Source organism: Quercus robur, chromosome 5 (assembly GCF_932294415.1).
Source record: "Quercus robur chromosome 5, dhQueRobu3.1, whole genome shotgun sequence".
Taxonomy (NCBI): domain Eukaryota; kingdom Viridiplantae; phylum Streptophyta; class Magnoliopsida; order Fagales; family Fagaceae; genus Quercus; species Quercus robur.
Genome location: NC_065538.1, coordinates 30,117,809 through 30,143,768, shown reverse-complemented (window position 1 = coordinate 30,143,768; position 25,960 = coordinate 30,117,809). Strand labels below are relative to the sequence as shown.

At 32.4% G+C, this 25,960-nt stretch overlaps 2 protein-coding genes, 1 long non-coding RNA gene and 1 pseudogene across 13 annotated transcripts in view; 1 reads left to right on the top strand and 3 right to left on the bottom strand.

Moving 5' to 3' along the window:
• Window positions 1-681: 681 nt before the first annotated feature.
• LOC126725762 (topless-related protein 4-like) lies at window positions 682-19,202 on the bottom strand. Of its 11 annotated transcripts, none has more exons than XR_007655578.1 (10): window positions 19,061-19,194; window positions 18,366-18,763; window positions 18,155-18,264; window positions 17,976-18,045; window positions 17,775-17,848; window positions 17,481-17,576; window positions 17,301-17,396; window positions 16,569-16,704; window positions 16,216-16,450; window positions 15,732-16,122 (listed from the first exon to the last, which is right to left on the bottom strand). XR_007655578.1 is itself a non-coding variant. In XM_050430673.1 (9 exons), exons 2-9 carry the CDS (start codon window positions 18,685-18,687, stop codon window positions 1,352-1,354), a joined length of 948 nt encoding a protein of 315 aa, XP_050286630.1. In that variant the 5' UTR covers window positions 18,688-18,692; window positions 19,061-19,202; the 3' UTR covers window positions 682-1,351. The 11 variants fall into 11 exon arrangements, 9 of the variants coding, with proteins under 9 accessions (XP_050286630.1, XP_050286634.1, XP_050286628.1 ...); XR_007655579.1 differs by having other exon boundaries at window positions 16,569-16,680; XM_050430673.1 differs by lacking the exons at window positions 15,732-16,122; window positions 16,216-16,450; window positions 16,569-16,704 and adding exons at window positions 682-1,403; window positions 1,521-1,648 and having other exon boundaries at window positions 18,366-18,692; window positions 19,061-19,202.
• On the bottom strand, window positions 7,641-9,116 carry LOC126725763 (putative F-box/LRR-repeat protein 23; annotated as a pseudogene).
• The window catches only part of LOC126725767 (uncharacterized), a 122,656-nt gene continuing 112,966 nt past the window's right edge, over window positions 16,271-25,960 (top strand). The window contains exon 1 of the long non-coding RNA XR_007655581.1: window positions 16,271-16,410. This is a non-coding gene — a long non-coding RNA (uncharacterized LOC126725767). The remainder of the gene's footprint in view (window positions 16,411-25,960) is intronic.
• The window catches only part of LOC126725744 (TMV resistance protein N-like), a 66,300-nt gene continuing 65,144 nt past the window's right edge, over window positions 24,805-25,960 (bottom strand). The window contains exon 6 of the mRNA XM_050430618.1: window positions 24,805-24,869. The gene's annotated coding sequence lies outside the window, so the exon portion shown is untranslated. The remainder of the gene's footprint in view (window positions 24,870-25,960) is intronic.

Here is a 25,960-nt window from a genome sequence, read left to right as displayed (position 1 = left end):
AACTTCACCATTTTTTCCCTTCCTTTTTTCATTAATCCTTTATGAGAACCCAAAATCATGAGAATTTCTGTAAACAAATAAAAGAATGTGCCTCAAATTTATTTTATCATCTATTCCTGTTAAATTTCATTTTGATAAGTTGTCAAGTCACACGAAGATAAGATATACCCTGTTTGATGATCTTTCTATACGGTGGAGTCACGGAGCAATAGTAACAACCCACATCAAGTTTCTTTGCCTAAAATATACTGCCTTTTGATAATAAAAAGTTCATTTAAAAAGTTGAGGGATGAAACCACGCGGACCAGTGGACTCTTCAACCAATTTTTTGTTTTTTTTCCAATCCATAACCTTTTTCTTCAATTTCTTACCGATGTCATCCTCCATCAACTCTCTCAAAATTTTATCCTTTTTTTTTTGTCTTCCATCGTTATCAATTTCCATGCGAATGCCCTATCCATTGCAAGTATTCTTGCAATTTGTTTTCTGTTGCCCATAGAATAGTCAACAAGGCATGAAACATTTAAGTTCGCTTTAGCAGAGACTTAATTTAATACACAGAATCCTGACACCCAGAAATTAAGGCATTGTAGTGTTTAAGTCGTTGCTCAAACATTGCGTTGCTCACACCCGGCCAATCACTTGCAAATGAAGCCTTAATGAGGCCAAACTGATGCAACAAAACCTAAAATGCCCCACCTGGTATAAGAACCTGAATTTAAGTACTCAATTTAATGAATTTAACAGACACATCCTCTCAAATTCCATGAAAATAATTAACACAACATAATAAAAATCCCTATTGCATAATAAAGTCCTTGACTTCTTGAATTTCCTAACTAATAAGAGATTGAAAATGAGTCCTCAACCTCATGAACTTTACAAACAAACATACCTTTCAATAAAAGCCCCATGAACTACAAGTCTTCTATCATCTGGAGGTATCAACTGCATGATTTTCAATAGAACGCAAAAGCTGTAGACCATCAGCATTTGCAAGTATTTTGATTCCATTCTCTCTTGTTGATACTGCGAGCAGTATCCCTTCCTTGTTAAATCGAATACAAGGAGAAGACTAAAAGATATTCGTGGAAAAGATTGTTTGATTATAAGAAGGGCTTCACAATACTTCCAAGCACATCAAGAAAAGGGCTTCCATGGGCATTACTGGTAATCCACCCTCTAAAGCAGTAGTTGTAAAGATGTTAACATCGTCCATGTCCCAAAATTTTATTTGAAACTCGTCACCGGTAGCTAGGAACGGGTTCTTCATTGTATCAAATTGCACAAGCCCCACAGACCCCTTCCAAAGACCATTATATACACGCTTGATAGCCCCCTCACTTTCATTCTATTCAGCAAAGTATGATTCCCCTTCTTCACTAGTCCCGCATGAGAATAGCCTATGATGCACACAATAAAAGAAATATGATATAAAGCTTGAGAAATTGCCCAATTACAGTGAAAAATTTAAGGAAATAAATAGTTGGATAAGTAATGTAATAAAACATCCTTACTACCTTGTCCTGTCAGAACTGTAAGCCATTGTCGTGCAAGATTGGCCTGGAGCATCACAGTCAATTCTTGAACCCAAATTATCATATAACCAAGCCTTAATTTTCCCATTGATATCTGCTGAAAATATGAACTGTAGGAAGCAAGAAAACATTCAATGATCTAAACCAAATCAACACAGCAGGAGAAGCCGGAAGGGTTGAGAGGGGGGGGGGGGGGGGGAGGGGGTGTAAGCAAGTGTCAACCCTACGGATTATTAGGGTGTGACAATTAAGATTCACATTTCCCATTTTTTTCCAAAAGCAATTTAGAGTTGCAAGGAAAAAAGTGGAAAAGAATAATGCCATTTTTTGTACCAAGAAAATAACAATATATATATATATATATATATATACCATAATACTTCAGATGGAAAGAAGAAAGCTCAAATGTTAATTTGACAAAACAAAAACAATGAACAAAGGGAAGAAAGAAATCTTTCGCCTCAAACTCCTTTTGCAAAACCGTATCCTGATTAATGCATGAGCCCCCTCTGCAAGCATAACCTTAGTGTATAATAAGTGCACCAAAATATTTAGGTAAAACTGCTAAGCTTAACAATAAAATAGCCTAAAGCTCTGGCTGAGGCATGAGTTACAAAACCTTGAATGTCTCTCAAGAAAAGTTAAAGAAAACTGTCAACTAGAAAAAGTGCAAATAAAACAACGGAATACCTGAATGTTTTCCTTATGATGAGGGAACATGGAGTAAACAAGTACTTCATACCCTACAAACATGCACAGCTTATTACCAGTGACAGCATCCCACCCCTGCACAGAAATGAACTTTCAGTCTTTCACAATGCAGTCCAGCCTCATTATTATATTGAGAATATGCCAAGTAAAAAAAACCTTAATAGTCTTGTCCTCTCCAGAAGTTATGATGCATAGTTGTCTGCTGGGATGTAAAAAGGCAAGATCACTAACCATACCGACATGAGCGTCAATCAGAACAAGATTTCATGGCAGAAGCACAATTATTAACAAAAGGAGCTAAAAGAACCAGTCTGCATCATATTTTTATAATGACTGAAAACTATATGAGTACACACATACACAAACACACACACATGTATAAACAAACCTCCAGGGCATGCACAAATCATTACCACCATGATAGGAATATATCTGCACTATATGTTTCAAATATGCAACACCCAAATAGAAAGCAGGAAAGTTCATCAGAGATGCAAATTGTTTCACAAGAATATAACCCTTTTCTGCCCTGTTTTATAATTGTAAAAGAGCCTTACTAAATGTCCTATTGTTGAAAAAGAAAACTCAAATGCTGAAAATAAAGATGAAATATGTTATTATTCACATATCTGTTATATCTGGTTATAAATTGAACAATCCACAGAGGCCTCTGCCTGGTTAACAAAATGCTTGTGAATATGGCGTCCCAGATTGGGAGAAAGGAGAGGATGTGGCAAAGGAGACAGTCTGGTAGATTTCTGATAATGTCAATGTCATTGTCGTCCTTGTCAGTGTAATTTCTCTACCTCTCTCTCCTTTCCGCTCTCTCTGCTCTTTCAATTCTCTGCTTCTCTATCCTTTCCATTCAATTGGCTGCTTCTAATTCCAAGCTAGGTTTCTTCTAAATGAAAATTTAAGGGAAGGAGCGATTAAGTGAAGGGTGTGAATTCTTTTTTTATTATTTATTTTTAATAATTCAACACAGACTGCGCCTGCGGCTGCAATTATACGTAAAAGAGACTAAAATATGATCAAGAAATCTGTACTAAGCATATGCATAGACGTCAATATCTCAGACTACGAAAAAAATGTATGATAGGCACACACACACAAAAAAAAAAAAAAAAAAAAAAGACATGTACACAACAGACATGCTTTAGACCTAAGCGAGAACTTCCACAGAAGTCATCTTTTCCACTAGATTCAGAAATGTCAACTGAACATATGCAAACGTCAATAAGAATTTTAGCTCCCAAAATATTCTTCTGAAATTTTGATGAATATTCTTCAGGAAATCAAAAGCTTTAGTGTTTTTGTGGACTTCGACTAATAAAAGAGACTAAAATGTGATTGAGAAATCTGTACTAAGCATATGCATAGACGTCAATATCTCAGACTACCAAAAAAATGAATGATAGGCACAAGAAAAAACATGTACACAACAGACATGCTTTAGGCCTAAGTGAGAACTTCAACAATAGTCAGCTTTTCCTCTAGATTCAGAAATGTCAACTGAACATATGCGTTGACGTCAATAAGAATTTTAGCTCCTGAAATATTCTTCTGAAATTTTGATAAGAATATTCTTCAGAAAATCAAAAGCTTTAGGTTTCTGTGGACTTCGACTAATATCAAGTGCTTGTTCCAGCAATTTAACAGGAAGCACCAAAGGTGCTAATTATCGGTCCCTAAAAATAAACAATGTAATTAAGAAGCATGTACACATTTGAAGTTCCTATAAAAGTTAAAAGAAAGTAGTACCTTTTCAATAGTTGCAGGAGCCACTCTGGAGGTATCAACAGCATGATTTTCAATACAACATAGAAGCCGTACACCATCAGCATTTGCAAGTATTTTGATTCCATTCTCACTTGTTGATACAGCAAGCAATATCCCTTCCTTGTTAAATCGAATGCAAGGAGCAGCCTAAAAGATATTCAGGGTAAAGACTGTTAAATTATAAGAGCTTCAAAATACTTCCAAGCACATCTAGAAAAGGGCTTCCATGGGCATTACCGGTAATCCACCCTCTGCAGCAGTAGTTGTCAAGAGGTAACTATTGTCCATGTCCCAAAATTTTATTTTGAATGCATCACCGATAGCCAGGAACTGGATCTTCATTGTATCAAATGGCACAACCCCCACGGACCTCTTCCAAAGACCATGATACACACGCTTGATAGCCACTTGATGTTCATCCAATTCCAAAAGGTATGATCGTCCTTCTTTACTAGTCTCACATATGAACAGCCTTTAATGCACATAATAAAAGAAACATGAGTGATCGCCCAATCATAGTGAAATTTTGATAGAAATAAACAGTTAGAACAGTAGTAAAACATCATTACTTCCTTTTCCCGCCAGCACTGAAGGCCATTGTCTTGCAACATTGGCCCCATGTGCGACAGTTAAGTAGTTGATTTAAGCGATCATCTAAGCAAGCCTTAATTTTCTAATCGATATCTGCTGGATAGATGAACTGTTGGAAGCAAGAGAACCTTCAATATTTTAGCTTATTTTATTTATATTTAAAAAAGAATAATGAAAAAAAGAAGAAGATAATTTCTTCTATCAAAGGAAAGAAAAAACTCAATTTTCTTCAATCATTTTCCTAGCATTTGTGAAACAGTAGAATGAAGTAGATATCCCTAGCTATAAGCATTCCTATCTACCCACAAAACTGGGATTAAAATCCCATTGCATCCCATTCTCGAAATATCTTCATTCACCAAGTTGTAGGCATATTTTTAAAATGGCTAAAAAAATAAATAACAAAATTATATAATATATTTTTTAATATATATTTTTAATTTTAAATATTGGTAGGTAGGGTCGGGTTAGGTGGATTTGTAAATCTTATAACCCAAATCCAACACGACGCACTGTTAAAAAAAAAAAAGATCACGACCCAACCCAATCCGGTGAGTTAGGTTGAGTCGGGTTGATTTTGGCGGGTTTGTTGCACACCCATACTGGTGCTTTATGCCCTTCAAAAGTGTACAGCTTATTACCATTGACAGCATTCCATAGTCCACACCTGCACAAAAAAGAATTTTCACAAAAGCAGTCCAATGTCGTTATTATACAGAAAGAATATGCCAAGTAAAGTAAACCTTAACAGTTTTGTCCTCTCCACAAGTTATGATGCAAAGTTGTCTATTTCGATGTGGAAAGGCAAGATCATTAACCTTACCACTTGAGTGTCAATCTATAAAAAATAAAATTAAAAAATTAAAAAAAAAATCATGGAAGATACACAATTATAAAAAAAGGGGCTAAAAAAATCCAGTTAGCACTTAGCATTAAACTTTAAAAATCACTAAAAACTATAAGAGTGTCCGCGCGCGCGCACACACACACAAAGACACAAAGATGTGTGTGTATGTGAATTTACACTACATATATATAAACAAACCTCCGGGTAGTTCCACAAATCATCACCACCATGATAGTAATATCTCAGCACAATATGTTTTGAATATGCAACGCCTGAAAATGGAATGCAGGAAAGATCATCAGACTATCAGAGATGCAAATTGTTTCTCAAAAATATCAACCCCATACATTAGGCCCTACTTATTAACAGAAAGTTTGGACTCACACATGATGGAGAGTGTTAGAACAATACTCAAATGATTAAATTCACACTTTCCTAATAGTTTAAACTTTTAGGACAAATGGTAATTAAAAAAAATCAATAAATAAATCCCCTCAAAGTAACATACCAAAAAGGGCACCATTAGGACTCCACATCACAGAGTTTACAGATGTAGTATAATCATTGGCCAATGACACCTATCATCAAGTGACCTAGAGATTATTAGCCAAATAAGTTTTCCTAGAAATACTCCAATTTAAAATTTTATGTACAAGTCTGTTTCATTCTGTGTAGATATTTGTCAAACCTGCAAGGCCATTGAACAGGCTCCAACATCCCAAACATTGAAGCTTCGAGAAACAAGCCTCTCCCTCCTACCTACTTCCCAGATTGAGATATCACCAATATTTGTTCCAGCTGAATTTGATAGAACAAAAACAGATAATAGAACAAAACCTTAGCTTAAAGATATAAAAGTATTGGCAGTAGCGAGAGCTTATACCAAGAAGCAAAGTTTGTTGCAATGGATGAAAATCCATAGTGTTGACAGCAGAACCCTGATTCAAGTTGACGACAACAGATTTTGGTGGAGTCAGATGGGATGAGAGTCCAAAGAGGCCCTCACCATCTTGACAAAATGCTTCTTTTCTGAATTCTTTTTTTATTCATAATTCAGTAGTTATACAAGAATTTTGCAAAAGAAATTTTGGAATGGCTAGTAATCAATTCAACCCAAGATGGAAAAGCGGATTGATATGATAGGAATGACAGCAGTGAGTCATGAGAGGCACTAGCATGAGTGACCCACTTGTCTAAAACTGAAAAGAAAGCATTACTGAAACAAGGAAATGAGAATTAATTATGTTCACTAAATCAAAAAGGCAGAGACAAGAGATAATAACAGAGATGTGCAAGAATATATAGTGACTTTTTACATTTTAGTGATGCTAAATACATTTTCAAATGGAAATACTTTTACAATATAGAGTTTTCATCGGTTTCAAAAAAAAGTATATAGAGTTTTCAGAATACAATTTTTAATTTTAAAATATTTAAAATAAACATTCTAAAAACACTCCATACTAAATATTTACAACACGGTAAATATTTTGAAAAATGCAGACCTCACATTGTGTCACTAAAAACAACTTTTTCTTAAAAATTGATGCTCATACCCAAATACCCAATACACACTTTGCATTATAAGTTACCTAAGTTTTTCAACACACTTGTATAAAGTTTGTTTTCACATTGTTTTGAAAACAAAAACACCAATTCCTTTCGACCTTTCCCAAAGGATGATTAGTTGATTACAATACCTTTTTTTTTTTTTTTTTTTTTTTTTTCAAAATTAAAATGTATGATATGTTTCTTTTAATGATAATGTAAATATATTAAGGTTATATGGAATAAGGCAACCACTATGAGAAGTTATTGTAGTTCACATAACCCAGGAGCCAAAAAGTCTCACCAGGTTACTTATTAAATGAAATTGAACAAAAGATTAATCGATAGATAACTAAGCATAGTAGGCACCACGGAATTTACTTAACAAACAAATCAGTCACATGATGGATCCAAAAAATCTTTTCTAAAATAAATCCAACTAGGAGGTTATACACAATTTTTTTTTTTTACTCTCTTCCTCCCGCTTTCAGAAGTCATAAGACATGCTGGATGGCATTCGCATGGATAGGTTATGTTAGTTGATTAGAAACTGTAGATTAAAATTTCAAATTCTTTAAACAAAAAAACAATAATAATAAAGAACTAGTCAAAATAAAAATCTCCTAAGTCATCTTCATCTGCTCTCAAAAAAAAAAAAAGTCATCTTCATCAAATGGTCCATAATCAGAAATTTCTGCCATGATTCCGTAGTCATGAGTGGAAACATTGGGATGCCGCAAGTTTTTAATCCGTTCAGCACATCTTTTCCCCAAATTTCCTGAGAGAGAGACATTAAAACATTTCCTTAAGTCAAGTGATTCAAGGTGAGGACAACTATCAAGTATGGCCTGCAAACCATCATTCGTCACCCTATTTCCATTAAGCCGGAGGTGGCGCAATTCGGGCATGTTCTTTGCAATAGCAAGTGCCTCATCGTCATCATCAAACTCCTCATCACCCTCTATGCAAATGCGAGGTTGTCCATCCCAAAGCTGGTTCCATTTTAATGATTTCAAAAGAGGACAATAGCGCCCAAAGCTTTCAAAGCTTTCAAGGGTTCTTCTAACAATGAAGAAATCGTTATGTCCAGCTCCTCCAATAATGGAAGTTTTGCTGCAAATTCACTCAATTTCTTATCCGTAATGTAATAGCAACATACAAGACAAAGGCGTCTAAGCTGACTTGTACTGCAAAAATACCAGGGATGTGATAAAAAATGAACCAACAGCCATAAAGAAACAAGTAAATACAAAATTGTGGAACTTGTACTGCAAAAACACCAAGGATGTGACAAAAAATGAACCGGTAGCCATAAAGAGACAAGTAAAAACAAAATTGTGGAGGAATTTTGCATCTGCAAATCCAATATTGGAGACAAATAGCTTGAACCCACCATATAGATTGTGAACTGCAGTAAGTCATCAAAAGAAGAAATATTCTCCATAGGAGGGCTGCAATGTGTTGGTGTACTGCTTATTTTCTATTGTACACAGAAAAATTGTTCAAAGAATAAGAAAACAAACAAAGAATAAGAAAACAAACATATCTAGTTAGGAACATTCTCTAGGCCAAATCATCCAAACTTCCTACCTGAATTTGAAGCTATCAATCCATGTATCAGCTGACAGCATAAGCAAAAACTTAACCAAATATCAAAAAGCAACCAAACTATTCCAAGTTTGTAACTGCTCTATATAAAACAGAGAAAGATACACATGTGTTGCTTAATAGAGTGAGTCTGAGTTGAAACCCAAACACTTGAGATCTTTGTTCAAGTGGTCCAAAATAATAAGAACATGTGACATGTGATGCCAACTCTTTTAACAATTCCCTTTCTTTTATTGATAATGTAGTTTCTTAGGATTACTTTGCATAGTTATCAAAACAGAACCAACAATTGACTCGATTAAACAAACAAAGTGGTTCATACATTTTATTATTATTATTATTATAACATTAATATTAAAATACAAAAAACATAATAAAAACAAGTAAAGTACATGAATTTTAAACTTAACAATAAACTAAAATCTTTATTATCAAACCGACACGCCAATTGGTTTTTTTTTATGTATTTTAGGCGGGATTGAACCCAAATTTCTTAATCTTTACCAATAATAAAATTACACCAAAACCAAATAATAATAATAATAAATTAAACAGAAATCGAGATATATATATATATATATATCGATGTTGATATCTCGCAACTGCGATCGATGGCGTGCTTGCACATTATCTCGAGGTCGTAGGACATGCTGTGGAAGGAAGGAAGGGTCTTTACAGATATTGCGCCACTGCATGCACACCTTCTGGACGCTCTCTAAGATATCGATTGCGCCCAGCCTCCGAAGAATCGACACCGTCAAGTCATTTGGGAGATCCAGCCAGTTCCGGTACTCCCTTTTCTTCCGTCCTCTCTCTCTCTCTTTCGAGCCATTGTCGAGTCGTATTGGAGGGATTTTTAGGATTTGTTTAGGTGTGTCGTCTAAGAATTAAGATTTTAGAATGGAAGTAGATCCTATGGTATAACTATAAAAGTTAGGCTTAGAAGTCGTTACTGTGTAAAGTGGTTTCACTGTATTGAAAAAATCTTTTAAAATTTTTTAATAAATTCATTCACTTAAGTTTCCAGATAAAAACAAAAAGATTTTTATCTTTATTAATTTCTTTGAATAAAATAACAATAAGTGTTCTAATAAATTTCTACTTATTCTTTTTTCATTTTTTTTCTTTTATAAAAAAATAATTTTACTAGCTTATGTTAGTATTTTTTTTTTTTAATTTTAGATAAACATTTATCCTACTTCATCTATTTTCTAATAATAAAATAACAAATTTAAAAGCATTATTTTTTCTTCTCAAGATTTTTTTTTTCTTTTGGAATAAATAACCAAAAAATAGCTAATATTTATTAACTTTAACGTAAACTAAAAATTGTTCCAAAAAAAAAACGTAAACTAAAAAAAATTCTAATAACAATCTAATAACATTAACTATTTTTTTGGGATAAAGTAAAAAAAAAACTAATATGTAATTAACATAAACTTCTTAATTACATAAACTCCTTTTTCTTTTTGTTCATATCAAGTTATCAACTTCTTCACAACTTAAAATTATCTAATATAAAAGTGGGGGTATATACGATTTGGTATATTTTTTCCTTTTCCTGCCGTACGGTCCTTGATGTATTATTTCCTTCTCATACTTACCTTACCTATGAAACTTGCATAAATGTATTTGCCTTCTTCTTTTTGTTTTTTTCATAAAATTCCCTTCTTTATTTTTTTTTCATCAAATTGAATATGTTTTGTGTGCAGGTTGCCTTTTGTTTACGTATTTTTGTTAACTTTGATCTAATTTATATGCTTATTATGGTCTTTAGAATCAATTGTATATCTTTCATGAAAACTAACAAATTAATTTTAACAAAAATCTTATTCACTTTTTGAAAGATCTGTTTTCCAATATGTGTAGATCCCACAAGTAGCCACGAGACCAAGATTTGAGCATCCAAAACCATGATAATGAACATCACTCCACAAAGAATGGAGACAGAAAATTGATTAAATACAAAAAGGGTGATGTAAAAACAATTGATATTTAAGGTGATGTGAAATCTCCAAGACTTCACTGCCTCCCCCTTGCTATCAAAGTTAATTCAATTTTCATGTGAGTATATTTTCTTTAACTCTAATTCTAGATATTTTTTTTATGTTTAGAAATTAATATTGTTTGTAATTATTGAATTTAGAGTTTCTTTGTGTCAATATATTTATGTGTGTGTTATTGTGAATTTTGCTTTCAATTTTTTTTTTTTAATTTTATAAATTTGGATAGTTTTAATTTGTAAATTCTAGATGATTACTTGGGGTTAAAGTAAAAATATTAGGACAATTTTAATTATAATTCGTGCAATAGTAGGGTGTTAGATATTGATATTAATATATTATGCTTATTTACATTAATTAACATAAACATCTTAGCATGTTTAGTGTTGATATTAATTTGACACTTTGAGATGCAAGCGTTTCATTATAATTAAATATAAATAAATGTTATTATGCCAGTATGTTATAATTATTATTTGTTGTTCCTCACTCTATTTCACCTTAATTGTTATTTTAATAAGTAAAAGTTATGTCTTAGTCCGACCGGGTATAGCATTTTTCTTCAATCATTAATTAGTGTTTCTCAATAAAATTATTCATGGTATAAGTTTATGACCAAAACTATGTAAAGCCCTACCCGTTTACTAATAAAAACTTTCAGAAATTTAAAACTTGCCATAATCTTTAAAATATTTTTACTATTTTATTTGTTATTAAATTTAACTATATTATCAAAAAATATATTTTTTAAAAAATTTATATATAAATCTTTTATTAAGTCGTGCATCGCACGGGCATAACACTAGTTATATAGAAAACTTGCCTTTTTTTTTTTGAAATTTCTGTACAATATCAATAGGGCCGGATTGAATTTTTTTAAATAAATAAATAGTGTCATTTTTTAAAATGCCAAAATAAAGGTTTTTTTTTTTTTAGGGAAAAAATTTAATAAAACCTATATAGTTAAAAAAAAAAAAAAAAAAAAAAAAAAAAAAAAAAAAAAACTTAGAATCCTAAACTACATCCTACAACTTGGAGATTTTTTAATTTTATACCCTAAAGTTTTAAAATTTGAATGTTACTCTCGAAGCAAATCTTTGAGTTAACCTATAAAGACCTAGCAATGTAGAGTGTAGAAGCTCAATTTCCCAACTTTCGAAAACTCCAAATTTCAAATTAAAACTGCAAATAGGAGTAAAATTATCATTTCACGTGTTCAAAGGAGGAAAAATCATTTCTCATTATGGCAAAAATCACATTAAATTGGGCCTTGATAGGAGATTTTGTCATTTCAAAATTTAGAAGTTTCACCTTAAGCATATACAAGGTTTGTTTTTTTTTTTTTTTTTTTTTTTTTTTTTTTTTTTAATTTTTAACCTAAATTTTAAGAAATAAACATACACACACAAGAAAAGGAAATGAGGTTTCCACAAAATTACATCTCATCAATTGAAGAAGAACTTAAAACGTACATAAGATATCACATAAAAGTCAATTAATTTTGATCATCCTCATAAATAAGTGATTTTAATAGATTAAAAAAAATTACTTTTCATTGGTTATCAAAAATGAGGATAAACATGCATGCATAAGATAAAACTTATAAAATAATCTAGTGATTTTAATTATTAAAATTAATTGTTTGTGTTACAAAATAATTAATTAGTTCTGATAAATCAATAGCTTAATCACTTAATATTGTTACCCTAATAAATGAGAAGTCAATTCCGATAAAAACTTATGTAAGTATCCCTTACAAATATCAAAAATAGAAATGAAATATGTTAAGTGAAAATATAAGAATAAAAAATCTAGGAAATCGGTTCTTTAAAAAAAAAAAAAAAAAGGAAATCAAAATCAAAGTGCTGGTGTTGGGGCAAATCATATACATATACTAAAAGTTGAGGCTTAAAAGTCATGGATGCACCAAATTTCACTAGTTTTTTTTTTTTTTTTTTTTTAAATAAAGAGGATAATTAAATAATTAATTTCACCAATGTTTTAAATAATTATCCCACATTGATTGTGTATGTCTAGCATCCGCTGTTTATAACCCCAGTCTACAACTACAAAGATTAAGCCCTTTTGTAGTTGTAATCTTATTATGTAATGTATTATAAACTCAGTTTAAAATACTAATATTACTATTTTCGTGTGTGTTCTAATAAGTATTACTGTTCTAATAAGTATTACTGTTTACTCAAAAAAAAAAAAAAAAAAAAAAAAAAAACTAAACGTCGTCTTCTTTTTATTCATATCAACATCTTCTTCTTTTTTTAATTCATTAATTTTTAATTTTTTTAAAATGTTAATTATGGAGTTGTGAGAAATTTTAGGATTGGGAAAGACATTTAGACAGGGATAAGATTCTTAAAATAAAACTCATCTTCATTTAAATCAAATTGAAACTCTTATTTAATATATAGTAATCTAGGATTTTCTTCTTTTTGTTAATATCAATTTCTTATTATTTTTTGGTTTTTTATTTTTATATGAATCAACTTTTTCTTCTTGTTTGTATTGCAATGATACTTTTTAATAGTATCATTTGATACTAAATACCTTCTTCTCAACTAGAGCAACCTTTTTAGTGAGGATTACACTTTTAAATATTTTTTTTTTTAATAAATATATAGATATGATAGAATTTTAACGCATGGTGTCTGATTGTTTTTTATTTAGCTAAGACACCAACAATTACGTTCTCCCCAACTAGAGTGGCATTCTTTTTGAAGATAACACTTTTAAAGAGAATTTTTTATAATAAATATACACCAATAAGTTTTTAGTGCAGGTAAAAAAAAGCTATAGTCATTTTCCTTCTTGTTCTGAAACAAAGTTGCTCATGTCTTCTTTGCAAGCTTCACTACTCTTCGATTTCTTCTTATCTTGATAGAAATTACCTTAGGAAGTCATACTATTTTTTAAAGTAATCAGCAACTCCCTTACTTTTTCATAGTTGTCAGTGTCTTTAGACTCATAAATTTTGTAATTTTTCAATTCACATAAGAAGCTAAGTTTGATTAACAATAAATTTGGTGTAGATGATGAATGTTCATCCCCAATTCCTAACGAATATAAAAACTCTCATATTTCTTCAAAAAATAGTTATGAGCTCCTAAACAACATTGAATTGAAAACAAATTTTATTTATTATTTTTTTTCTGGTTTTTAATTTGTGTATTATATATACCTACTTTATGTTTCAATTCAAGGCTAGAAAAGTAACAACTTTGTGGTCAAGTTCATTGTTAGGAATAGCTATAATCTCAAGTCAATAAAATTCATTTGCTATCAGTTGGACAAATCTAGACATTGAAATATGGAGATCTCACTCATGTTGTTAGACTTCTTTATCATCAAAACAAGCAACCCTATTCGAATCCACATTTTTTTTTTAATTCCCCTAATTCAATTAGATTAAACTCGTGGTAGCCTAAATACTGTCGTCTATACTGGTACGTTATGATTATACTAATTTCGTTCTATTCAATTCATTCTCCATTAGGCAAAAGCTCAACTGCCAAAGATATTAATGGAAACAGATTTGACAGTTAATGTAAATGAATTTGAGAACAGATTTGACAATGCTTTAGATCTGTTGTAATATGAATGGATTTGAGAATGCCTTTTGTACCAATTTCTTAATACTACTCTATTTGTATTCTCTAATTTGATAGTGAAATTTTCTTACACCATCTTTCTCAAGCCCAATATATTTTCACAATCATTCTTGGTTTTTGAATTTACTTTTACAACACTAGCCACTAGGTGCCTACTCCTAGGTTATCTATCATTATTTTAATTGTTCCTCAAGCAACACAGTTTCATCAACAAAGTAAAGAGAGCTTTATAATGAAGCTGTGTTAAAGCTCTAGGTGTGCCTACTATTACTTAAGAAGTGACTGTCCGGACTCGTCTTCTTCGCAAGCTTGGTGAACCTATCACCCTCTTTGGAGAGAGAGATGGAAAGACACGAGAGGCTGCTGACGATTATGGTAAACTGGGTGCTGAAGGGTAGAATCTCCTCATGAGGAGGAGGAGGAGGAGGAGGAGGAGGAAGAGGCTGTGGCTTCTGCTGCAAAAGCAAATGTTGACGAAGAAACTATTTTGTGAGTCTGTAATACTGACAGCTGGGGTTGTCCGTTGAAGCTTTCGTGATAGTACTAACCTTTTGTGTTCTTGAATATGGTATCAAAAAATCTTTACTTTAATTCTTTCATTACATTGTGTCATGTTTGGAGCCATCAGCTGCTTTAGAGAATTTCTTTTTCCTGTCCAGGTAGCAAATGGTTAGTTAGCTTGCAAATTATGTGGATTCTTTCACTAGCACAATCATTATTTTTTTAATTTTTTTCCCCATAATAGTATTGATCTTCATCCTAATACTTAGAAGTTTCAGTCATTGAAAATTCTAGACAATGATCTCTACTTCACCATTTTTTCCCCAATTTTTCTCATTAATCCTTTCTGAAAACCCAAATTCATGAGAATTTCTGTAAAGAAATAGAAGAATGTGCCTCAAATTTTATTTCTTTAATTATTTTTATCACCTATTCCTATTAAATTTCATTTTAATGCATTGTCAAGTCAAACATAGATAAGATATACTCTGTTTGATGATCTTTCTATATGGTGGAGTCATGGAGCAATAATAGTAACAACCCACATCAAGTTTCCTTGCCTAACATACACTGCCTTTTGATAAAAACAGTTCATTTAAAAAGTTGAGGGATGATGAACCACGTGGACCACTGGATTCTTCAACCAATTTGTTTTTTTTCCAATCCATAACCTTTTTCTTCAATTTCTTACCTATGTCATCCTCCATCAACTCTACCAAAATTGTATCCATTTTTTGCCTTCCATCATTATCAATTTCCATACGAATGCCCTATCCATTGCAAATATACTTGCAATTTGTATTCTGTTGCCCATAGAATAGTCAACAAGGCATGAAATTTTTAAGTTCCTTTTACCAGAGATCTAATTTACTACACAGAATCCTGACACCCAGAAATCAAGGCACTGTAGTGTTTAAGTTGTTGCTCACACCCGGCCAATCACTTGCAAATGAAGACTTAATGTGGCCAAACTGATGCAACATTGCCTTAAATGCCCCACCTGGTATGAGAACCTGAATTTAAGCACTCAATTTAATGAATTTAACAGACACGTTGTCTCAAATTCCATGAAAATAATTAACACAACATAATAAGAATCCCTAGTGCATAATAAAGTCCTTAAAATCTAGAATTTGCTAACTAATATGAACTTGAACATGAGTCCTCAACCTCATGACCTTTACAATCAAACATAACTTCAATAAAAGCACCATGAACTAAGTCTTCTATCCTCTGGAGTTATCAACTGCACAATTTCCAATAGAACGCAAAAGCTGTAGACCATCAGCATTTGCAAGTATTTTGATTCCATTCTCTCTTGTTGATACAGCGAGCAGTATCCCTTCCTTGTTAAATCGAATGCAAGGAGAAGCCTAAAAGATATTCAAGGAAAAGATTGTTTAATTATAAGAAGGGCTTCAAAATACTGCCAAGCACATCAAGAAAAGGGATTCCACGGGCATTACCGGTAATCCACCCTTTGCATCTGTAGTAGTCAAGATGTTAACATCATCCATGTCCCAAAATTTTATCTGAAACTCATCACCGGTAGCTAGGAACTGGTTCTTCATTGTATCAAATTGCACTACTCCCACAGACCGTTTCCAAAGACCATTATATACATGCTTGATAGCCCCCTCACTTTCATTCCATTCGGCAAGGTATGATTCTCCTCCTTCACTAGTCCCACATGAGAATAGCCTATGATGCACAAAATAAAAGAAACATGATATGGAGTTGAGCAATTGCCCAACCACAATAAAAATTTTAAGGAAATAAATAGTTGGATAAGTAATGTGTAATAAAACATCCTTACTACCTTGTCCCATCAGCACTGTAGGCCATTGTCATACAAGATGGGCCTGGAGCATCATAGTCAACTCTTGAACCCATATTATCATATAACCAAGCCTTAATTCTCCCATTGATATCTGCTGAAAAGCTGAAAATACGAACTGTAGGAAGCAAGAAAACCTTCAATGATCTAAACCAGATCCACACAGCAGGAGAAGCCAAAGGGTTGGGGGGAGGGGGGCTGTGGGCAAGTGGCAACCCTATGGATTATTAGGGTGTGACAATTAAGATTCACATTTCCCATTTTTTTCCAAAAGCAATTTAGAGTTGCGAGGAAAAAAGTGGAAAAGAATAGTCCCATTTTTTGTACCAGGAAAATAGCAATATATATATTAACCATAATACTTCAGATGGAAAGAAGAAAGCTCAAATGTTAATTTGACAAAACAAAAGGCAATGAACAAGGGGAAGAAAGAAATCTTTCGCCTCAAACTCTTTTTGCAAAACCTTATTCTGATTAATGCATGAGCCCCCTCTGCAAGCATAGCCTTAGGGTATAATAAGTTCACCAAAATATTTAGGTAAAGCTGCTAAGCTTAACAATGAATAATAACCTGAGCCTAAAACTCCGGTTGAGGCATGAGACTTGGATGTCTCTGAAGAAAAGTTACTTATCATTAAAAAAAAAAAAAAAAAAAAAAAAAAAAAAGGATGTCAAATGTCAACTAGAAAAAGTGCAAATAAAACAACTAAATACCTGAATGTTTTCCTTATGATGAGGGCACACGGAGTAAACTGGTGCTTCATGCCCTTCAAACCTGTACTGCCTATTACCAGTGACAGCATCCCACACCTGCACAGAAATGAACTTTCAGTCTTTCACAATGCAGTCCAGCCTCATTATTACAATGAAATAATATGCCAAGTAAAGTTAAACCTTAATAGTCTTGTCCTCTCCACAAGTTATGATGCAGAGTTGTCTGTTTGGATGTGAAAAGCTAAGATCATTAACCTTACCGACATGAGCGTCAATCTGGAAAAAAAAAAAAAAAAAAAAAATCATGGCAGATAAACAATTATTAACAACAGGGGCAGAAAGAACCAGTAAGTATTATATTTCAATAATCACTAAAAACTAAGTAAGAACACACACACACATGTATGTATGTATGTATGTATGTAAATACGCAGTTGTGTGTAAGAGCATGCATATGTATATATATAAACAAACCTCCAGGTGGTTCCGCAAATCATGACCACCATGATAGGAATATATTTGCACTATATGTTTCGAATATGCAACCCCTGAAATGGAAAGCAAGAAAGATCATCAGAGATGCAAATTGTTTCTCAATAATATCTTAAACTTTTGGGATAAAAGGTAATTTAAAAATAAAAAATAAAAAAAATAAATCCCCTCAAAGTAACATACCAAAAAGCGCACCATCAGGACTCCACATCACACGGTTTACAGATGCAGTATAATCACTAGCCAACAATGCCTATCATCAAGTGACATAGAGATTATTAGCCTCATATGTTTTCCTAGAGCGAATTGTTATTGTCCAACTTAAAAAATTAAAAATAAGTTTGTGTAGATATCTGTTAAACCTGCAAGGCCATTGAACATGATTCAACGTCCCAAACATTGAAGCTTTGAGAAACAAGCCTCTCCCTCCATCCAACATCCCAAATTGTGATATCACCAATATTTGTTCCAGCTGAATTTGATAGAACATAAAACACATAATAGAAGAAATTTTAGCTTAAACAACCTCATAGAACAAAAATTGAAGATGTATGAGCAGCAGCAAGAGCTTACCAAGAAGCAAAGTTTGTTGGGATGGATGAAAATCCATGGAGTTGACAGCAGAACCCTGATTCAAGTTGACGACAACAGCCGTTGGCAGGCCCTTGGACTTGGAGAAGTCGAATGGGATGAGAGTCCAGAGATACCTCCACCTTCTTGACAAAGTGCTTGTGATGATGGAGTCTCGAGTTGGGAGATAGGAGAGGATGTGGATGAGGAGAGAGTCCGGTAGAGAATCAAAAAAGTCATCGTCTTTGTCACTGTAATTTCTCTGCCTCTCTCTCCTTTTCACTCTCTCTGCTCTTTCAATTCTCTGCTTCTCTCTCCTCTCCATTCAATCTCCTCAAGAAAGAAGTTTGCAAAGAAATGGTGGAATGATTAATAATTACTTCAAACCCACTTCTCCAAAACTAGAAAGAAAGCATTATTTTTTAAAAAAAAATTAATAATGTTCTCTAAATCAAGAGGCAGAGAAAAAAGAAAATGAAATCAAACATCTATAATTAAACTTGTAGAGATGAGATGGGCAAGAAAAAATAGGCAGAAAGAAAAGCATCCAGATAAAGGAGGAAGCAAAGCAAAGAAAAGCAGAAGTTTAATAATAATAAATCAACCTTAAATTGTCGAATATAGAAACAATCATGATCATGCAGACTAAACTAAACTGAACTAACTACAGATGGAATTGGAATTGGAGGCAGCCTTACATAAAATGAAAATGAAACTCCTCTGTCTGGTGAATTTGATTAACTAGAGATGATCGAATCGGTACTCATCACATCAGCCCTGCCTTTGAACTTTCTATCTGGGAGGTCAAGGTCGCAGACTTAAACATTAATCTGCTACTGTATACTGTACCCCAATTTTTGTGCTCTCTCTGTCTCGGACAACTACGGTGACTTTGACTTTTGACTTTTAAGTTTCTTTTTTTTTTTTTTTTCCTAAACTTTTCATTTGGTCATATTTTTTACACTAAATTGAATATAGGGTAAAGAATATAGACTAAAGTTTACCTCTTTTTTTCTTTTTCTTTTTTTAATGCATCTACATCCAATTATTTTCACACTAAACTGAATGCTGGCTCCGTGTTTTTTTTTTTTTTTTTTTAACAAATAAGAGAATTCAAATTTCAGGAACCACTAAGCCAACTCCTTAATGTTATTGGTCTCTAAATTTGATTAGTGAAGGATGTGGTCTTTTCTTTTTTCTTTTTTTACCACACAATAACTTTTATGTATTTAAAAATTTATTTTCACCCTAAATAAAATGTTGGTCCCTAAATTTGTTTAGTGAATGATGTGTTTTTTTATTTATTTATTTATTTTTTATTTACCACATGATAGCTTTTATGTATTTTAAAAATTACACATTTACACCCAACATGTTAAATTCAAACCCCCTTAACCTAATTTGGATTGATAGTTGAGTTGAAACTACTACATTCTCAGCAATTTGGGTCATCTGTCCTAAAAGGCTAGAGACACGCAAGTGTAATAAGTTTTTGTTTTGGCAAGATTTGGTAGTTGAGAAATGAGGGAAAATTGTTAAGTATTCCCGGAGTATGGAGAAATTATGTTCCCCCTTCTCACATTCATGGTAGACTCTATCATGAATTTAATAAGTAAACTTCGCTATGAATATGAGAGGAGGAAGCATCATTTTCATACTTCAAGGACACCTAAGAATTACTCATAAATGAGTTACTGTAGAAGAACCTAATCCGAACTTCCATAATGGAAAATGTAAGACTATTATTAATCAACCATGTATTTCTACCTTATTATTATTATTTATCGTTGGTAATTTTCACTTTCCCTCTACAATTCTTATAGCACTATGCACATATCACAAACTTTTCAAAATTTAGAATATTTTATTACTGGTATTTATCGAATGACTAATGTGTAGATTTCCTTCAAACCTTAAGGAATGGGTGTGTCATTTGCTTAATTTTTTGCCGGAGTGTCATTCCTTGTAATTTACCTAAAAGATAAATAATAACCATATATATTGATGGCCACAAAACAAAATCCATTACAATTTGGTCGGGCCTTAATCTTTATCAATATATATCTAAAAGCCGAAGTATAGTATTTATTGTTGCTACGTTCCGATTGAGCCACATCAGAATCCACATTATTATCCTTTTTCTTTTCAATTTTCCTATACTTTTTTTTAACGTTTACTTTTTTTTTTTTTTTTAATAATTATACTTTCGCAAACATTTCTCCTTCTTTTACATTTTCATCTCCCTAGTCCTTATTACCCTCAAGTTTAATATCAATATTCATCTTTCCCTTCATCTTCATCTATTTTGTCTCTTCATATTTCCCTTCATCTTTCCCTTCCTTATCTTTTCATCTCCTCACTACCCTCAACCTTAATATCACTATTCATCTTTCCCTTCATCTTCATTTATTCTGTCTCTTTATATTTACATCATCTTGCTATAAATTTGTCATTATCTCTTTCATTCTTTGCATAGGTTTCCCTCACAAAAAGGTTCTCTCTCTCTCTCTCTCTCTCTCTCTCTCAATATTTTTTAGAGTATTTTTTTCTGCATTTCTACTTTAAGTTGATAAATTTTTGTGTTCATTATAACTCTACTTTGTGTTGATGCAATTTAGTTTTGTGATTAAGTTTTTTTGTTCTCAACCTTAATATCACTATTCATCTTTCCTTTCATCTTCCTTTATTTTGTCTCTTTATATTCACATCATCTTACTATAAATTTGTCATTATCTCTTCCATTCTTTGCATAAATTTCCCTCACAAAAAGGCTCTCTCTCTCTCTCTCTCTCTCTCTCTCTCTCTCAATATTTTTTAGAGTATTTTTTTTCCTGCATTTCTACTTTAAGTTGATAAATTTTTGTGTTCATTATAACTCTACTTTGTGTTGATGCAATTTAGTTTTGTGATTAAGTTTTTTTGTTCTCTTTGATTGTTAAATGTTATCCTATTACGTAATAAAAAATTAAAGATAATATATATGAATATAATATATATTATTCTATTACATAACATGATTTGGGTAATTTGGTATTTATTATTATATTTTTTTTTTACATTTTTTTTTCATCTTATTTTATTCAATATTTAAACTAAGCCACATCCTCAATATAATTAAATTATTTATGTCTTTTTATTTTTTATTTTAAATTAAACATATAATATTTCATTTAAATTCAAATAAATAAAATTGTATTATAATTAATAGAGATAATTAATTTGGTGTTTATTGTAATATATTTTATTTTTACTTTTTTTTTCTTCTCATACTATTTTATTCAACATATTGCATTATAAAAAATGATAAAACTAATTAGGCACTATCATTACGGAGTAGTAGTCTATGGTTTTATGTATATAAAGAAATGGAATATGTAGAGTTTATATATGTAAACATTCACATTAAGTAAATAATATATCTATATAGGTTTAAGAAAAAGTATATGTATGGTTTTTATTAACTTAAAAGATAATGAAAAACCAATTGTTAATAAATAATAACTAAAACAATAATATTATCACGCGCAATATGCGAGTCTGCGACTAGTTTTTATAATAACTAAAAATTATATAAGTATACAAACACACGCGCGCATACACATATATATAAACAAACCTGCAGGTGTTTATGCAAATCATTACTACCATTTTCAAATGTGCAACACCTGAATGGAAATCAGGAGAGATCATTAGAGATGCAAATTGTTTCTCAAGAATATAATCCTTTTCTACCCTGTTTTATAATTGTAAAATAGCCTTACTAAATGTCCTATTGTTGAAAAAGAAAACTCAAATGATGAAAATAAAAATGCAATATGTTATCATTCACAAATCTGTTATATCTGGTTATAAATTGCAGAATTTTTTATTTGTTGAATGTTAGAATGTTTTTAAATGATTAATTTTACTTGTTTCTCATAGCTTAAGGTTTTGAGAGAAGTGGTTTTGAGTTCAAACTCTATCTCCACTGTACCTCCCATTTAAAAGTTCAATAAACGTGACTTTAAATCATGTTTTCAGTTATAAATAAATCCCCTCAAGTTAACAAACCAAAAAGGGCACCATTAGGACTCTAGATCACACAATCTCCAGATGCAGTATAATCATTTGCCAATGACACCTCTCATCAAGTGACATAGAGATTATTAGCCTCATAAGTTTTCCTAGAGGACATTGTTATTATCCAACTTTAATGCTTATAAGTGCGTGTAAGATTTGTCAAACCTACAAGGTCATTGAACATTCTCCAATGTCATCGGAGGAGTCGTATGGGACAAGAGTCCAAAGAGGCCTTTGCCAGGTTGACAAAATGCTCATGACGATGGCGTCCCGGATTAGGAGAAAAAAGAGGATGCGGCAAAAGAGATAGTCCGGTTGATTGCTAATAATGTCAATGTTAATGTCAATGTCATCCTTGTCAGTGTAATTTCTCTACCTCTCTCTCCTTTCCGCAGTCTCTGCTTTTTCAATTCTTTGCTTCCCTCTCCTTTCCATTCAATCAGCTACTTCTGATCCCAAGCTATGTTTCTTCTCAATGGAAATTTGAGAGAAGGAGCAATTAAGTGAAGGGTTTGAGTTCTTTTTTTATTATTTATTTTTAATAATTCAACACAAACTGCGCTTATGGCTGCAATTATACATAAAAGAGACTAAAATATGATCGAGAAATCTGTACTAAGCATACGCATAGACGTCAATATCTTAGACTACCAAAAAAATGTTTGACAGGCACAAGAATAAACATGTGCGTAGATGTCAATAAGAATTTTAGCTCCTGAAATATTCTTCTAAAATTTTGATAAGAACATTCTTCAGAAAATCAAAAGCTTTAATGTTTCTATGGACTTTGACTAATATCAAGTGCTTCTTCCCGTAGTTTAACAGGAAGCACCAAACGTGCTAATTATCGGTCCCTCAAAAATAAACAATGTAATTAAGAAGCATGTACACATTTGAAGTTCCTATAAAAGTTATAAAAAAAAAGGTAGTACCTTTGCAATCATTGTAGGAGCCACTCTAGAGGTATCAACAGCTTGATTTTCAATAGAACGCAGAAGCCGTACAATATCAACATTTGCAAGTATTTTGATTCCATTCTCAATTGTTGATATAGCAAGCAGTATCCCTTCCTTGTTAAATTGAATGCAAGGAGCATCCTAAAAGATCTTCAAGGTAAAGATTGTTAAATTATAAGAGTTTCAAAATACTACCAAGCACATCTAGAAAAGGGCTTCCATGGGCATTACCGGTAATCCACCGTAATAGTTGTCAAGAGGTAACTATTGTCCATGTCCCAAAATTTTATTTTAAACACATCACCGATAGCCAGGAATTGGCTCTTCATTGTATCTATTAAGTTATGGTTTTTCACATAACATTTATGTTGGCTTTATTCCATAACAAAAAAATGTTGTAATTACATTAATTTATTTCCTTGTACTTTATGGGATTTAATTGTAATGAGTTTAATATTAAGTTGGTGAAGATTATACATGACAGTTGATCTCGTGATTGACTCATGAGTGGACAACTCGCGAAAGGTCACATGAGAAGCACATGCTCTGAACTGTCTTTTGCCAGGTTGTATTTTGTGAGTCATTTCATGACTTAGCCAAGTCAAAAGTGACCTGTAAAACTCTCTGTGTAGATGATTTTAAGTGTGATTTTTATACTCTTCACCCATACTTATATACCCTCATTACCCACAAAATTGTAAGGAGGTTATTCAAAAGAAAACCCTAAAGAAGTTTGTACAATACCCACCTTCTTAGAGAGAGTTGTACATCCTCAAGAGAGAAATCTTTGTAGTCTATTCTCCTCCCCTCTCCCATTGTTATACCTTGAGAGGAAATTTATACCCAAACACAACCCGCACCTATTCAGAGTGTAAAGAGTGTTTTAAAGCTTGAGAAGTATTAGGTATTTACCAAAATAAGCTTGTGAGGCTTGGCAATGCAATCATGCAGTATTGCGGAATCCAAATAACTAGTGAAGACAAGACTCCGAAAAGTTCGTTGGTAACTGGAGCTTGGAGGACTCAATTACTTTGGTTAGATTAGGCTTGGAGGGTCTTTTTGGTATCCTTGTACTCCAATTTATTCACTAGTGGATTATTTTAGCTTGGAGGGATTATTCTTCGGTTTCCTCTTTGATAACACATCGCCGTGTTATCTTGGGTTTACTATTCTTTTACCCATTGCCCTTTCCATTTTAGTATTGCAGTTAATTGTTCATCTAGGCAATTGTTGAATGCTTCAATTGATTAATTTGCTAATCACATATATTCTGCATTAAGTGTGTTAAGCATAAAATTAGTTAAGCCGTAATTAAAATTGGGAGTTTAATCAAGCTCTAGTTATTTGCATTATCGAGCTTTCAGTATCAAATGGCACAACCCCCATAGACCGCTTCCAAAGACCATGATATATACGCTTGATAGTCACTTGATGCTCATCCAATTCCAAAAGGTATGATTGTCCTTCTTTACTAGTCTCACATATGAACAGCCTTCGATGCACAAAATAAAAGAAACATGAGCAATTGCTCGATCATTTTGAAATTTTGATAGAAATGAGCAGTTAGATCAGTAGTAAAACATCATTACTACCTTTTCCCGTCAGCACTGAAGGCCATTGTCTTGCAAGATTGGCCCCATGTGGGACAGTTAAGTAGTCGACTTAAGCGATCATCTAACCAAGCCTTAATTTTCCCATCAAGAAGAAGATAATTTCTTCTATCAAAGGAAAGAAAAAAAAAGAAATTCTCTTCAACCATTTTCCTCACATTTGTAAAACAATAGAATGGAATACAGAACCCTATAAGCATTCCCATCTACCCACAAAACTGGGATTAAAATCCCATTGCATCCCATTCTTCAAATATCCTCATTCTCCAAGTTGTATGCATATTTTTAAAATAGCTAAAAAAGCCGTGTAGTAAAAGTTTCTTTATTTCTTTTTCACAGTTTGGTTCTTTCCCTATGAAACAAGGAAAGTTTTTGAAACCCATTTTCTGATTTCTGAGCAGCAGCATAAATTCCCGTGTGCTGTTGATGGAAGGAAAGAGGGATGTACAAGTTGAGACTGCAAGAGCTGTGCCCCCAGAAATCATGGAGTTTACCAGATTACATGAGTAAAAAGGACAGTCCAGACCATGAATCCCACTTCACTGCCACTGTCACCCTCCATAATAATAAACCAAATCCACAGTGGCGACCCTATCCTTAGGATATGACAATTAGGCTTTCACATTTCCTTTTTTTTTTTTTTTTTTAAACAATTCAGATTGGTAAGAAAGAAAGTAAAGATGAATGGTGCCATTTTTAGTACCAAGAAAAATGCAATATATATTAACCATATGGTTTATTAATGAAATCAAGGATAGTACTTCAGTTGGAAAGAAGAAAGCTTTATTTGACAAAACAAAAGCAATGAAGAAATCTATCGCCTCTTAACTAATTAATGCATGAGCCCCCCTGCAAGCAAAGCCTAAGTGTAAAATAAGTCCAGCAGAATATTTAAATGAAGCTGCTTAACCATGAATAATAGCCTGAGTCTAAAACTCTGGCTGGGGCATGAGAAACAATCCTTTTATTTCTC

What these genes read in the sequence shown, in the direction of transcription:
- LOC126725762 (XM_050430673.1), bottom strand. Translation starts at nt 18,687, where the DNA reads ATGGAGAGGAGAGAGAAGCAGAGAATTGAAAGAGCAGAGAGAGTGAAA. An exon ending in CATGTTCAATGGCCTTGCAG is followed by an intron (nt 18,046 to 18,154) that starts GTTTAACAGATA and finishes ACTTGATGATAG; the next exon opens with GCATTGTTGGCTAGTGATTA. An exon ending in GAGAGGACAAGACTATTAAG is followed by an intron (nt 17,397 to 17,480) that starts GTTTAACTTTAC and finishes ATTTCTGTGCAG; the next exon opens with GTGTGGGATGCTGTCACTGG.